The sequence below is a fragment of the Theobroma cacao genome, chromosome 6 (genome assembly GCF_000208745.1).
Source record: "Theobroma cacao cultivar B97-61/B2 chromosome 6, Criollo_cocoa_genome_V2, whole genome shotgun sequence".
In the NCBI taxonomy this organism is placed as follows: Eukaryota; Viridiplantae; Streptophyta; class Magnoliopsida; order Malvales; family Malvaceae; genus Theobroma; species Theobroma cacao.
In genome coordinates, this window is record NC_030855.1 from 3,710,620 (window position 1) to 3,726,770 (window position 16,151).

General features: G+C 32.6%; 2 protein-coding genes across 2 annotated transcripts; one reads left to right on the forward strand and one right to left on the reverse strand.

Moving 5' to 3' along the window:
• Nucleotides 9,392-12,274, forward strand: LOC18595412. The gene is made up of 2 exons (XM_007023338.2): nt 9,392-9,965; nt 11,613-12,274. The coding sequence occupies exon 1, from the start codon at nt 9,487-9,489 to the stop codon at nt 9,868-9,870; it is 384 nt and encodes a 127-aa protein (XP_007023400.2). The 5' UTR covers nt 9,392-9,486; the 3' UTR covers nt 9,871-9,965; nt 11,613-12,274.
• Nucleotides 11,082-14,733, reverse strand: LOC18595413 (aquaporin NIP6-1). Its single transcript, XM_007023339.2, has 5 exons — nt 14,199-14,733; nt 13,770-13,994; nt 13,487-13,681; nt 12,905-12,966; nt 11,082-11,826 (listed from the first exon to the last, which is right to left on the reverse strand). The coding sequence occupies exons 1-5, from the start codon at nt 14,424-14,426 to the stop codon at nt 11,631-11,633; spliced, it is 906 nt and encodes a 301-aa protein (XP_007023401.2). The 5' UTR covers nt 14,427-14,733; the 3' UTR covers nt 11,082-11,630.

The window sequence follows — 16,151 nt, forward strand, 5'->3', positions numbered from 1 at the left end:
GAAAGCAAGGCTCAATACTTGAGATGTGTGTCTCAATATACTTGGTCTTATTCTTTAGAATTTTTGCTTTTCTAAGAAATTGACCTGATACATTCAGTCTTGTTCTCGATACTTTAGTACACGTTTTCTAAAAAAATTACTCTTACTGAATGGAATGTCGATACCGTCCAAAGTTGTTTCGATACACCTTCATACTTAGGCTATTTCCCAAGGCACATGAAATAAACAAGTCTCGATAGCCTTTTTTCTCTTTCGAGGTCTCAACACTATAGATTATTTTAAGCCTCAAAACACATAATTAAACTTGATGTGCATAGCCTATTTGTCAATCAAAAGCATAGGGATTTTTCATTAAGTCCTAATGTATTAAGCATTCAATATTTTGGTCATTAGCTTTTGTCATATTAAAACAAGGATTAATCATAAAGCTAACACAAACCACTAAGGTGGTTAACATTGTGAATGAGGGAGGTCTAACAAAATCCCATGAAGAAATCCTAGTTGGTTGGAAAACTCCTTCCTCTAGTTAGGTTGCATTAAACTCAAATGGTGCTTATCAACAGTCGACAAAATAAACAGCAGTTGATGGACTATTACATGACCTTTTTGGTTAATGGAAAGTTGCTTATGCAATGAAGCTTTGCAAATGTTTAGCTTACAAAGCTGAACCCTGAGGTTTATACAAAAAGCTTAAATATGCATGGGAGCTTGTTTTTTGAAAGATCGACTTGCAGATTGACAACAAACTTGTTCTTCAAGCACTCTCCACACAAACTAATCATCCATGTGCAAATTTAGACTTGATTAAAGTCATTTGAAGCTGGATTCAAAAACATTGAGAGGTTTAGATTCGCCATATGTTTCGAGAAGTAAATGTAATGGCAAATTTTATGGCTAATGAAGGCTTCTCTAATATAGAAAAATTCCTATCCTATCCCATTACTGCAAAGAAAGTTAGAAGTTTATTATTCTCATTATATAATAAAGTGAAATATGTCAACTCGTTTAAAAAAATTATCAAATACAAAAAAGTAAATCTTCGATCACAACTTGATCAAGGCTTGACTGTAACAATGAGATAAATTTCATAAAGAATACATTATTTTCAATTGCAAAAATTGTGATCTTTATTCAAAATAGAGTAACATAAAAAATTCATCCTTTATCAAATAAGTTCTTTGTTTAACAATTTTTCTGCTACATGTAATTACGAGATTTCACCAAAATTAGTTGGAAAATTAAGAAATTAAAGGATGAGGAAAGAGCAATACTGTGATTAAGAAATCACCAAAATTGTTGATGGAAAGGTGAAAATAATACCACTATAACTAAAAACAACTGTGTAAGTCTAGATTACCAAGCTCTAACGAAAATCCAAGTGAGGGAATAAATTGAAAAGAGAAAAAGTAGCTGAGGATACTATTGGAATAAGCCTTGCAGTCAATTGAGATTGATTAAGGCTTAGTTTTATACATGTAATTATATCATTCACATTAAATGATTAGAGGTTTCTATTCATTAATAAGACATCAATCATAAAAGTTATAAGTCTATTGGATAAAGTCCATAAGATTAATAGGCCTTGCAAGGGAATTGTAATAGATTACAATAATGAAATCTCTATGTATCAAAGTATAATTTTTAAATGTTCCAAGTTGATGTGTCATTGAGATTAGACATCAATGATGTTTAGAGACTAGTGCATTCTATATTCCTTACTTGAGAAATAAGCAATCGATCTTATATGTTAAAGTATAAAGATACTTGAAACTAGAATGTAAGTGCTTATTTCATGAACAAGTTCACTGAACATGACTCGACATGAGAATGCATTTGGTATTCCACTTTAGTGTCTATGTAAATATTTTTCATGTTTCAGTTGTGTAAGTACTTCTTAAACTTGAGACACCAAGTTGTCTTATATGTGGAGTGCTACATATTTTATCATACCCCTATGAATCCTCCCAAGGATGCCAAAGCAAGATATGGTTGGTTGTAGCATGAAGCACATAGAGGCAAATAAGTGGTCAGGAAAGAAATTATAACCTCAAGTGATTTAGGGAACATATCTTAATAGTTCTTAGATATTAGCTTATTGAAGTCCTTGACTAAGACAACTTAGAGATTATGAAAGAGTTTTATAAGTCTTTATAAAGCTAATAATAACTTCAAGAACGAATATGGAGATCAACAAGAGTAGACATTGTGCCATATTCTTATCATTTTCGGATATATGATGAAGGAATTGTTAAGTTTGGCTATGGATGACATGCTCAAAATTATGCAGTGGAAAGAAAATTAAAACTTTAAAAACAAAACATACCTTCACCCACAGAGCACCATGGTGATATTTTAACATATAGAATGACATATAAAATCACAAAATTAGAAGCTAACCTTGCCAACGTTCATTTGATCAAAATAACAATCTTCTCAATGCAACTCGCGAACACCACAAGAAATAAGAACCCTAGTTAATCAAGCTCTTGTCCTCCAATAGTAGTGCACACAATTTCACTTAAACCTTCAGGAAAAAATAGAGATTTTAACTATGTGTTTGTGCTAGCAAAAGGGACAATGATTGTCCCTTTCCACTTCACACGGAGATGGCTAAATCACACACTTGAAAAATTGCTTCAAAAACAATTTTTCTTCATAAAGTAAGTGACAGCACATAAGGAGAAAGCCCCCCCTTTTTTTTCTTTTCTAACAACTCCTTTTCTTCATTTGTGGAAACATAGTTAAATGTGATTTATATAGCTAGGTTAAAATTAACTTTAATTTTGCAATAAGGCTCTCCAAATTATAACATATTACAATATAGGCCTATGACTTAATTAAACTATTTTAATTAAGCCCAATGGAAATTAAATTTAAATAATTTCCTTTATATTATTACAATTTCGACATTATAATTATAACTATTTATATATTATGCCTAAAACTAAATTAAACTTTTTTTAATTAAGTCTATAGAAGTTAATTACCTAGCATATAATTTAAGTCTAACTTAAATCATCTCTCCCAATTTAATTCAAATGCAATCATTGTGTGTGACCCATTAGATTTCTAACATGTTGACAATGGAATTGATTAATGACTTAATTGATTAATATAAATTTCGATCAATTAATTTATAATCAATTCCATAGACTAAGATTGACATCTAATAATGCATCATGGCCACTCAATTATTAGGAGAGTCAAAGGGTTATTTAACAACCTTTCAGTGTACAGTTTTTCAATGTAATTATTTCTCTCATCATATATGTCAGAGATGATAAGAGCTTGGTACAATGTCTACTCTTCTTGACCTCTATATTTGTTCTTGCAGTTATAGCATTAGCTTTATAGAAACTTATGAAACCTTTTCAGGATTTTCAAGTCGCCTTAACCAAAGACTTCAATAAGTTAATGTTGATCAAGAACTGATACGATATATCCTCTAAAACACTTGAGGTGATGATTTTTATTTTGACCACTCATTTACCTTTACATGCTTCATATTGTACCTAAAAGCATCCTATTTAGCCATTCTTGATTAGGCTCTCGTAAAGATGAAATTAAAGTATAACATTCCACATATAAGATAACTTAGTGTCTCAAATCTAGGGAGTATTTACACAACTGACACATGAGAAGTGTTATATAAACACTGGAGTATATTACCAAATGCACTTTTTATGGCTTGTAATGTCCAGTGAACTTGCTCTCCTAAGCAAGTACCTACATTCTAGTTCTAAGTATCTCTATACTTCAATCTATGGGATCAATTACTTACTTACAAAGTAAAGAACATAGAATGTACCAATCTTTAAGCATTATTGATGTCTAGTCTCAATGATACATTGACTAAGAACATTTTAAGATTATACTTTGATGCACAGGGATCTCATAATTGTAACCCATTACAGCTCCCTTGTAAGGCATATTAATCTCATGGACTTCATCTAATTAAACTTATAACTCATTATAATTAATGTCTTATTGATGAAAAAAACCTCTGATCATTCAATATGAATGATATCCTTACATGATTAGAATTAAGCCTTGACCAATCTCAGTTGATTGCAGGACTCATCCCAACAGGAATGAATTACATTGATAGATTGTACACTGAAAGATTTTAAAAGAATCTTTTGATTCTCCTAACAATTGGGTGGCCATAATGCATTATTAGATACCAATATTGGTATATGGAGTTGAATTAATTAATTTAATAAAAATTATAATTCAATTTCATTGCCAACATGTCAGAAACGTAATGGGTCACACACAATAAGTAGCATTGTAAATTAAATTGAGAGTGTGATGATTTAAGTTGGACTTAAATCATACACTGGGGTTTTTAACCTCTAAGAACTTAATTAAAATAATTTAATTAAGTATAAGGCCAATATTATAATTAGTTATAATAGTAAAGCTTTAATTGCAACAAAATAAAGTAAATTAAATTTGATTTTAATTTACAATGACTTAATTAAAAAAATTTAATTAGTGTAAAGCCAAAATTATACAGGGTTATAATATTAAAGGCTTATTTGTAACTTAAGAAGTTAATTAACCTAGATATACATATCATTTTTTAACTACTCCTCACAAGAAAGAAAAAGAAAAATACATAAGTTAAGTTTTTGAGTTGTTAGAAAAACTAAAAAGACAACCTTAGTCGCACCCTCTCTTAAAATTTTTTGAAAAAATAGCTTTTCTAATTTTGTGATTCAGCTAGGAGGAGTGTGATCGTATGGGGAGGACAAATGGTTATCTACCTAGATAGCACAAAGGCATACTTGAGAAAACTGCCTCCTTGTGAAAGTTCAAGTGCAACCCTATGTTCAACCGTTGGAAGCCAAACATTTGAGTGGCTCGGGTTCTCTACTCCCTTTGTAGTGTTCACGAGTTAAAAGGAAGAGGTACTATTGTAATAGCCACATCACTTGGCAAATGTAATTTTATTTTTTTGATTACTCCTCTCTCCTAATTTTGTTTGAATTAAAACCACCAAAGTGATCCATAAAAGGCAACATGGGATTTTATTTAGATTTTTTTTTGTTTTCCACTACGTAATACCCATTAGATATCACAAGGATTACTATAACAAAATGAATTGCAAAAAGGAAGAATATACACTATGGATGTTGATAACTCTATGATGTAGAGTTATTTGAGTTTAATTTTGATACTAATTAGCTTAATTTTTGTAGTAATGTATAAAATTAGTAAGTTTTATTTAATTATTTTAAATTAGTTATTTTAGGTGAGTCTATCTAAGCATAGTTAATTTTATACTTAATTTGGTGTTAGTGTGATTAAGATAAGTTGTTATTGATTTATTTGTGCTTTTGTAGGTGTTTGATGAAAGGAGAATTTTAGTAAAAGAATGACAGCAATTTTAAGGTGTAGACTTCCACTACACATGTTTCAGTATTTTAGCTATAACTTTCTCTATAGAGCTCCAAATGAAGTGATTCTTTGACCATTGGAAAGATAAGAGAAAAATATACAATTTCCTGTTTATCACTTTGCCCAGTTTGGCCTGTAGGATGGTCAAAAATCTTGTTGAAGTTGATATACTGCAGTAGTCCTAAAGCAATTACAATTTCTATTAATTAATTGGGCAAGGCTGCAACTTACATAGTCTGATGAGGAAATCCTAGCTAAAATTAACTTCTTTTTTCACCCAACTTAGCCTAACTTCAAAGCCTATAAAAATAACCTTTCGAAGGACTTAAAAAGAGAACGAAAAAAAAAAATCAAATTGACATCTGAGAGTCAAGCTACAAAGTCATTGAAGGATTCAAGGAGATTTAGAGATCAAGAATATAATCCTTGGTTTTTTCTATCTTTTTGTTATTCTTTTATTCTCTTGGTTTTAATGTTTAAATTTTATTCAATGATGATGTGTAACTTGATGGGGAACTAAATTTTTAATCTAAGATTATGATTAAACTCAATATATAGTTTGAATTATTTATCTCTCTTTTGATTATATTTGATAGATTTAAGTTGTTTAGTTTATTATGTTTTTAATGCTTTTAATTGACTGATCACCAATTAGATTGAATTGGAAACCTAGATTAAACGAAGGAGATTTAGATAGATCTTGAATAGAATAACGTATGATTGAATGCACTTAGTTGATTAAGTGGTTTGATTTGCATATAGGGTAGACATACACCTATAAGTCATACGTAGCTAAAATTAGAGCACAAACTTAATGAATCTTTCTTCAATATAATTTGCATAAACATATAGCAAATTAATTAAGAGAGGTATTTTTTAAAAAAACTCTATAGAGATTTGTAAATAATTTATGACTCTAGGTTAGCAACTTAATCCATTAAATTGAGTTAAGAGAAAGAGACAATATTTAGATGAAGTATTGAGGGATATTATAAACTTAGGTCTGGTAATCACTAGAAGTTAATAAAGTAAATTTGCTAATAGATTTTAGATTAGTTTTAGTTTTAGTTATTTGTTTATTAGTTTAAAATCCTTTTTTTTTAATTGTAATTGTTTAGATAAAATTAAGATGTGTTAATTTTAGTAGTTAACAGTAAAGATTAATTCAATTCTCTGTGAGATCAATACTCTACTCATCTCTATATTATCTTTACGATACGTGCACTTGCATGATTAGAAAATTGAACAACAAATTTTTGGCACCGTTGTTGGGGAATTAATTTTTAATTCTTTCTTGTAAATATCAATACCAAGCATTCCTAATCTTACTTCAAACTTTTCTTTTTATTTTCAAATACTTTTGATATAGGTGATGAACTCTCTGTGGCTATCTGAACAATTTATCCCTATGAGGGTTGCTAGCGATTACGCATTGGATGTAATCAGTGTTTTAGCCACCCAAGGAGATACTTTGTCTCAGAAAATTAACACTTTGGGTGATAATGCTTTTCAAAATCTTTTTGTTACATGCGAGTTTTGTGGATATAGGCATTCAAGTGATTGTTGTCCATCCTATTACGAATCAATGCAATTTGATGGAAGCTTCGATGGGCAACAAAATAAGTCATACTCCAACAATTACAACTCAGGATGGAATCACGAAAATTTTTCATGGAGTAATGATCATGGTCTTGCATATTCATCACAACCTATTCTCCATAATGGTTTTTAATCACAAGTTAGAGCTCCTATGCTAGAGAAAAAGCCTTCAATAGAGGATATGTTGATGTAATTCATGAAAAAAAATAGATGCTTTCATGACAAAGACTGATGCTTTCATGACAAAGACAAATGCCTGCATGACAAGGACTGATGCCATCATTCAAAGTTAAGCAGAATCAATCCGAAATCTTGAGACACAAATGGGTCAACTAGGTAGTGCCATCAATAATAGACTTCAAGATGATGGAGATAAAGTAGATCAAGGAAATACTTGCAGCAATTAAGTTCAAAATGAAAAAATTAAACAATAAGAGGAAATATCTAAATCACCACAAGTCAAGCCATATGTGCCTCCCATTCTTTTTCTAGATACAGTTGATGAGTTACCTAAGGAGATTATAGCAAAAGTGCATTATTCAATAAGAACTCAATTTGAGAAGTTGGATAAAAATCAGCCTATTCCACCACCTTAGGTTAAGCAAGTATCAAATCTTGAGTTAAATGCACTACAACTTCATCTTAAGAGAAAGCTACTTTCACACCTCAAGCTTTGTCCATGCAAACTCAAATCTCAACCAAAGTTAAGCTATAAACTATAAGGAAGCGCTTCTTAGGAGACAACCCAAGCTTTCGAAACTTTTAACTTTTAGTTATTTTTATTTATGTATTTATTTATTTTCATTAATCTTTATTTATTTTTTTCAGTAAAAAAAATTTCTCTTACAAGTGACAATGAGGATGATGAGGACGAAAGTGAAGATTAGAGCTTCTACAAAATTCATCCAATTATCGGGGGAGTGTTCCTTACCTTTCTTTTATTTTTTCTAACATTGAGGATAATATTTAGTTTAAGTTTGGGGGGTGAATTTATTTTTCTAGTGATAAATATTTTGTGAAAATTTTAAGTTTAATTTTATTTGCATGTTTATCTAGATTTATAAATAATTTAGAATTAAGAAAAATAAAGTATCTTCACCCTTATCCAAGGATGGTCAAATAGAATTGATCAACAAAAATTTGAGAAACTATTGAGAAGCTTTGTGAACAACCATGCCGTTATCAAGAGTACCTTATTTTACTCGATCTGATTAAGTAAGATTAAAGTACTTTATAATCGAGTTCGAATAGCAAAACTACTACTTGTTATAAGTTCAACTAGGATTCAAGTAATCTGAGTTCAAATAATTTTTAATATTAAATTTTAATTATATATATTGGTTTTTATTTATAAATTCTTTATAATTTATGTAATTATTACTAAAAATTATTAATTTTTTAAAATATAATTTTAAATTTTAATTTATTAATGATAATATATAAAAATTAATTTTAAATTTATTTCCTTGTCAATCAAACACAGCTCAAAGTCCGTTTGATAATTGAAAAATAACTTGCTAAAGAAAAAAATTTTCTGTGTAAATATTTTATATGAAAATTTAACATTTTTTATTGTTTAGATAAACTGTCAAAAACATTTTACATCCTCTTGCGGAAAATATTTTCCATCATCACTAGTGGAGTTATTTTGGTGTCAAAATAATAAATAGAATTTGATTATAAAACAATGATGCCATTTGGTTTTCACATTAAAATTAAAAATATAAATGAAAATGGAAAAAATCAATAATAATATTTTCTAAAGTATTTAATCACACATTATAATAAAAGTAAGTTCCAATTTTCAAAAATAGCAATATTCATCAATTGTATAAAATATCCAAAATCTATGTTTATAATATTTATTATTATGATCATTGAAATATTCCTTATTATAATTATTCTTANTATAAATATTTATCAATCGTATAAAATATTCAAAACCTATATTTATAAATGTGTATTCATTAATGACGATCATCAAAATTTTTTTGTTACAATTATTAGTAAGATTTATTCAATTTATAAATAAAAATATTAATTGTATTGAATGAATTTATTAAAAATATTTTTTAATTTTAATAATATTAAATAATTTAAATATTAATATTTTAAGTTAGAAATTTTTTAAAGTTAAGTATTAATATTTTAAAAAATTTTTAATATTTCAAATTAAATATTAACATTCGTTAAAAGTATTAATATTTCAAAAATTAGTATAAGAACAGTCTTTCTATTCCTTGGAAAATATCCTACCTCTATTAATGATGTAAGACATTTTACATTATCAATAAGTATTTTTTTATTAATTCACAAAATATTTTATATTTAAAATAAATTTTACAATTTTATAAACATAACTCTTTAAAACATTTTCAAAAAATATTTTACGTAAATTGAAACTGACTCTTGAGCTCGCAATGAACTCAACCAAACAAACAAAAAACGATCGTTGGCTCGACTCAAAGCACTTTTTGGGTCGGAATGGAAGACGAAAGCAGTACCAGCAACAACGACGACGACAAAGATCCATGGTTGGCACCCGACAAACTCTACCATTTCCTCTTCTGCTTCTTTCTTACATTCCTCTTCTCCACTTTAGCTTCACTCTCCCGCTTCTCCTTTCTCCGTAACCATTCTATTCGGGTCGGATCCATCCTCTCCCTCGCCGCTGGCGCTGCCAAAGAGGCTGCTGACCAGCTCGGATTATTCCCCTCTGCTGGTGCCTCTTCCAGAGATGCCGTCGCCGATCTCCTTGGCGTTTTGGTCGCTGCAATGGTGCTTTCTCTACGGAAGAGGCTGCTCCGATTCGGGGCACTCCCGACGGGTTTTGCCTGTTTGAATGAGAATCTCCCGTTAATTGAGTAAATGGGTTGACTGGTTTTTGGTAGATTCAACGTGTGGCTAGTTACTTGGAGGACAGGAAACATTTGGTTGCCGATAAAATGAAGGGAAAGAAAGCTGTAAGGAAATATTTTGAGTTTTTTCTTTTATCCTCTGCATTTTTGACTGGGCTTTTGAGATTAAATTTATTCGAGGGTTGTGCATTTGTTAAAGCACAGGATTGTTTGGTTGCTGAGGAATTGAATGAAAAGAGAAAGTAAATAAATAAAGATGAGAGTTTCAAGGTGTTGGGAACTTGTGATTGTTTCCAGGGTCAATGTATGTTGATAATTCATTTGGCTTGTTTAGTTGATGGGAAAGCAAAGCAAATGCTTTGGATTTTGACATTAGTAATATTAAATGAAAGCACATTGCAATGTAGGGCCAAAACGCATTCTTGTCTACCATGGAGGCGAATCCAATTTTAAATCTGTGTCAGTTCCCATTTTTCTTTCCCAGTTATATGCATCTTTGATTGAATTTTGTGGGATTTCAAATTTTGCCTACGATGTTTTTTATTGCTTTTTTAAAGCTTTCTTGTGTCTATATTGGCATTTCAGTTTATCGTAGCAAGTTAATCATATTGATATCATCGAATATAATTTTCTGTTGAATTCTATAATTTTCGAGTTGTTTCTTTCCATTCTGGTGCTTATGCTAACCAGTTCCTATTAGAAGCTTTCAAGGAACTTCATCCCATCAGCTTTGCAAAGCTTGGCACCATGTCACATTATTTTTTCTTTTTTTGTCATTTTCATGTAGCATCTTGGTTTCAGTGGTGACTTTGCTGCCTTCGGTTACAGCTTGATATTACTTATTGAGAAGAAATTGGCAGTGTACTTCTTTCTACTTTAATCTTTGTATCCCGTTTACGATTACATATTTGCTTTTGCCCATAGATTTTCTTACAAGCAGTACATAGCCAAGGAAATAGCTTGATAGTTGCTACTCTCTACCTCCAAGGAGGTTCCAACTTTGAATCCTCCCATCCAAACTGTCCATAAAGGAAATAAAAATTGCTGAGTGCAATATTTATGTTGAATGCACAGACAAGTCCTGTGATGACTGATGATTGTGGATGCACAAACTTGTCTCTTGGCCAACTTGAATTTAGATGGTTAATATTGTCTGCAAATGAAAATAAACTTGTAAAGCTTCTAGAGGAACTACTTGTTAGTTATAATGCATATTCTATATGTGCAAAACTGCATATCTGAATAATGTGGTTCAACAAGGAGCTAAAGAGTCTTGAATAGGAGGAAGAGAAACACTGTAAGAGATCCAATCTTCATTTCTCATTTCTCCGCTTTTACATGGCCTTTAAGAGGGGGAGGGAAATAGGTGGGAAAAAAACACTGGAAGAGGAGAGAAAAGGCCTACACAATACCCTTTTTTCCTGGTCATTTGCCCCTAGAGAACAAGGGTTGAAAGCCCTAAACCACATCCTGTTTCTTCCTCCTATTTTCAGTCGTTCCCCATCTTTTTTAACCCAGCCAAACTCCAATATACACTCGCCAATGAAAGTCAAATGCCAATTTCTTGTATCTTTTTCTCCCAATTTTTCAGGAACATCTAGAGCTTGACTACACTGTTATACATGTATATATATATATATATGATCGATACACACAATTCACTTATTTATATCCAAATTCCAATGTGTCACAATTATGAAATTGCTCCCCGTTCATCTGCTATGTTTCCTCATGAAGTCCTGGATCGTGCAGGTCATTGATGGATGCTAATTACCTCCTGAAGCTCCTCACAGTTAAAGGCTTTTCACCATCTTCCTCGGGCAGCTTGACAGCAGTATAGGTTCCTGCACCACATAGCGCCCCCAGGATGGGAGCAGTGAAGTAGACCCATATAGCTTTGTAGTTATTTGCTGCTATGGCTGGCCCCAATGTTCTTACTGGATTCATTGAAGCACCTGTAAATGGTCTGTTCCACAGCACAAAAGAAAGGATTTCTGAGGAACATCTCATGGAATTCATCAAGTACTTAGCGTTGAGAGCGCTAAATTCTCATTGTGGTCAGGATTGAACAGAGAAGAGGAAGGGTACTTTTTTCTTTTTGAGCTTTCTAATAGTTGAAGGTACTGTAGAAATTTTTAAAGCTCAAATTACGATCCCACTCTTTTGTTTCCTTAACTGTATTTTGCTTCCCAAATGTTGCTTTCATAGAATCTCTTCCCTTCCTCCCTCTACCGTCCCTTAATTAGTGTTAACTTTTTTAAAGAAAGAAGAAAAGGAAGAAAGGGGGGTGGGTGGCTTTGAACTTTGATGGGGTTTCATAATTGTGGGCACTGAGTTGTCTTTGATGTCATAATTGGTTTGACTTGATCTTTTATATATATTTCTAGCAGATACTTATCATATTTGTTGTTAAATTGAAAATGAATACACTCAGCTAAAAACCCTGATGCTTATGCAGATTCGAAGGTATAAATTATGACGACTATTCAAAATCACAGCTCAATATCATCTTATTGCACTAGGGCAAAGCTACCATGCCAAGATCAACAGCAGTGGCCTCTATGACCAAAGACTTCTCAAACAATATCTACCAAATGCTACCCATTTCTCATACTTGGAACGAAGAATCAGACCATTAGACGTTTCACTTAGATTTTCTGTCTGATTTATATATTTCCTAGATTATGTCAAAATTGTTGGAGTAAAAGAAAATAGTCCAAGAGGTCTTAATATCTAGTTGTCACAGATATATTTTAATTTCTTGATCAGTGAAACATGTGCTAATTGTCTCCTTACAGCCTTGATCTTCCTCTCTCCCCTTAAGCAAAGTTATGGATAAACACTAACCTACTTGGCATGGCTGAATCCCAAATAATAAATCAACCAAAGACCAAAGAAGATTAGGATCCTTAGCAGCACAAGACATGGCTCTTAACCTTGTCAAGACAGAACTGAGATGACTCTGCTTGTTTTACAAGTTATCTCGTGATTAATCTTCTGGTTTATAATAATAATAATAACAACAAAGGATTTCAGTGACATACCCGGCTATGAGTATATTGAGCATGACAGTAGCTCCAACCGCGATTCCCGCCAGCTCTCCCACCTGCACATTGTCACCCCTCACATTACAAGATTCCCATATCCATCTTCCTTAAACCATCGATTTACAGTTCTTTCCACAACATATTTCATGAATAGTGATGCCCTGCAGTATAATTTTGTCTCATGCAGGGAAATTTGGTGAGTCAAAAGTAGGTGAAAATCAATTCCTAACCACCTTCGAAATGGAGGTAAACATGGGTGCAATAGTATCTAATTATCTCTCCACCTTGACCTATGATTTCCGGGGATGTGAACTTCTTGTATTTATTATTATCTTTGTGTTTTGTTTCTATTCATTGGAGATTGAGCTTTGTAGGGTGCAAACGTCTTCATTGACTCTTGTCTCTTAGGAGTTTAAAATTAAAAAAAAAAAGAAAAAAATAATGCAAATTATAAGAGACTCTGGTCTCTTGTAGAGGGGTGTTTGTCCATTAGTGTCCTCAATAATTTATAGTCTTTTCTTGTCTCTTTGATGGGCTGTTTTTACACTTGGAAATAGCACATGGGAAAAGGGCACTTACAGCTCTAGTGTCGGTGGCCACAGCAGTGACAACAAACATGAGATTGAAGCTAATAACAAACTCCAAAGCAAAAGCTTGACCGAATCCGCCTGAAGGAACTGTGACTCCCCCTCCCAAAAATGGGTGAAACACTCCCTTTAGTGCAAATGCAGCGCATAGTGATGCCATTACCTGTGCTCCAATGTAGACTGGTACCTGCATATTAAAAGCAAAATTGTTAGTTAGATGTATATATATAAAAGTTTCTAATAAAACCAAAAAAAAAAAAAGACCTGGAGGTTACATGTTTCCAGGGAAAGTGTTTGAGTGCAGCAAAGGAAATGGTGATTGCTGGATTGAGATGTGCTCCCGAGATGTGACCAGTGGAGAGTATAACAATCATGACAGCAAGGCCGGTGGAGGCAGCCAGGCCAATGAGTGTTTCAGAGCCTTGTGTCTTTTGGTTCACAATGGCTGTGGCTGTCCCAGCAAAGATTAGGATGAGAGTACCTATGAACTCAGCTCCCACCTGGTTTTGGTCAATAACAAATGGAAAACTGGATCAGCCTTGATCTCTATTTGTTGAATTTTAAACTGATCTGTTTGACTAGGCCATAGAGAGCAGCACAAATAACTCAAAATGCCCTTTTCGCATCAAGCCATTGAGAATTTTCACACAAATAAATTTTAAATGTAAAAGATCTCTTCTTACAACTTGGTGTATTTTTCATACCTTTCTTGTGAGTGAGACAGGAGGAGGTGGCAATGAACAAGAAACAGGGGGTAATCTCCCTTCTTCCATGGACCATTCTTCCACACTGAAGCATCTGCAGCTCTTGAGAAGGGATTTTCTACTGATCCCACCCTTCTGATCTCCCCTAAACCCCCCAAAGAGAGGAGCACCAGGAGTCCCTGGTGTTGCTGGGGTTGAAGGAGCAGATGGAACATCCTCATTCTCCATTTATATCACTAATTATTCAAAACAAACTTGAAAGAACAAACGTAAACTAATAATAAATGGTGTAATAGGAAGAGAAGAGAAGGCTTAATTAAGTTACCGCACTTCGTTGTCACTTGTTTTGGATGCTACTGATGAGCTTAATGTCAGGTATTTATACTACAGACAAGGAGTTGACTTAGAGAATCCCAAGAGATAAGAGAGAGAAAGAACTAAGTTAGTGGTTGCAACAATGAGATGGGAAAAGAAAGAAGGGTATGGCTCTGGAGGTAGTGGAGGGTGGGACATTGAAGAAGTCTTGCAGTAGATGATTGTTGGAAAGAGGCTTTTAACATGAGACATGAATAATGAATTTCCTGTCTTTCCCACTTATCAGGTTTTTTATCTACTCCATGCCTTCACTCGATTATGGAGTGGAGTGGACAACTGTAGTTAGCTTCTTACTTTGGTGTCTGCTTGAGAAAAAAAGACAGGTCAGACATGCAGTCATAGCATAGGTTCAAAGCTCCACATTTTGATAGCTTACTAATTAAACCTTGGGGTTTGATTCATCTCCTATCTATTGGTTCAATGATTCATTAGAAAATACTAAATATGTTGTCAGAGTTCATGGATAAGCTAATTAATGAGTGGCATTATGAACAAAAGAAATGAAAATTGAACTCTCCAATGCATTGGAGATCATCCAAATCCATCCACCAAATCTCAACCCCTTCCTAGTTAAAAGATGAAATCATTTGAATCCTACTTAATACAGATTCATCTTGGCATTATATATTAATCAGATTCCTAGCCTAGCCTTTTGCAAACTCTATGATCAGTCCATTTCATAATTTTAAGCAGCCTGATTTGGTCTATTGGCTGATAATTAACAGCAACAATAGCTGCTTGGTTTCCCCACTCATGGGATTCATGTGTGATTGGCTGTTGTACCACGAGCATACTACTAAAATACTATTAACTAGTAGCATAAAATATCAAGTAATTGCTACAGGGAATCTCTGAGAATGGACCATTAAAATATTCAACAGGCTCGGTGGAATTTTATTTTATGTGCATCCCCATCAAACTGAATTAAATTATGAAGCTTATCTAGTTTCTTTTGAAGCTTCCACAGTACTTCCTAGCTAGTTTCGAAGAAACTATTGACAAAAACCAATTTCTCTCTCTCTCTCTCTCTCTCTATATATATATATATATATACTTCTTTATTTTTATTATTTGTTTGATACCATAACAGCTTTGAGAAATCCAAAGGCTGCTTTTTTTTTTCTTCTTTTTCAGAAAATAAGAAGCAAATAGATTAAATGCAGGGTAACTTCATGAGAAACATTACCATGCATGCATGTTATGAATTTGGAATATGTTCTTCACTGTTAAAGATCAGTCTGATCATCAGTGGTATCCTTTTGGGGGTGAGAGGAATTGGTAAAGACCCTTGTTTAATTTCTAAAGGATGAAAGCTAGGGTGGTGTTTCATTTCATTTCATTCCATTTCAAAGGTTATGATATGAAAGGAAACTGTTTGTAAATGCATTACTATAAACAATGGAATTTCCCCACATCTTTGAGCAAGTGAACATGGTCTGTGAAAGAAACAAAAGCATTCAGCAAAGGTATAAGGGTACAGTACTTGCATTTCCATGAGAGCATGGGATCCATACGAATGCATTGTATGGCGGGGATACAAAAGAAAAAGGATGAATGAAGATATATAATGTCTGATCG

What these genes read in the sequence shown, in the direction of transcription:
- LOC18595412 (XM_007023338.2), top strand. Translation starts at nt 9,487, where the DNA reads ATGGAAGACGAAAGCAGTACCAGCAACAACGACGACGACAAAGATCCA.
- LOC18595413 (XM_007023339.2), bottom strand. Translation starts at nt 14,426, where the DNA reads ATGGAGAATGAGGATGTTCCATCTGCTCCTTCAACCCCAGCAACACCA. An exon ending in AACACTTTCCCTGGAAACAT is followed by an intron (nt 13,682 to 13,769) that starts GTAACCTCCAGG and finishes TTTAATATGCAG; the next exon opens with GTACCAGTCTACATTGGAGC. An exon ending in TGGCCACCGACACTAGAGCT is followed by an intron (nt 12,967 to 13,486) that starts GTAAGTGCCCTT and finishes GACAATGTGCAG; the next exon opens with GTGGGAGAGCTGGCGGGAAT.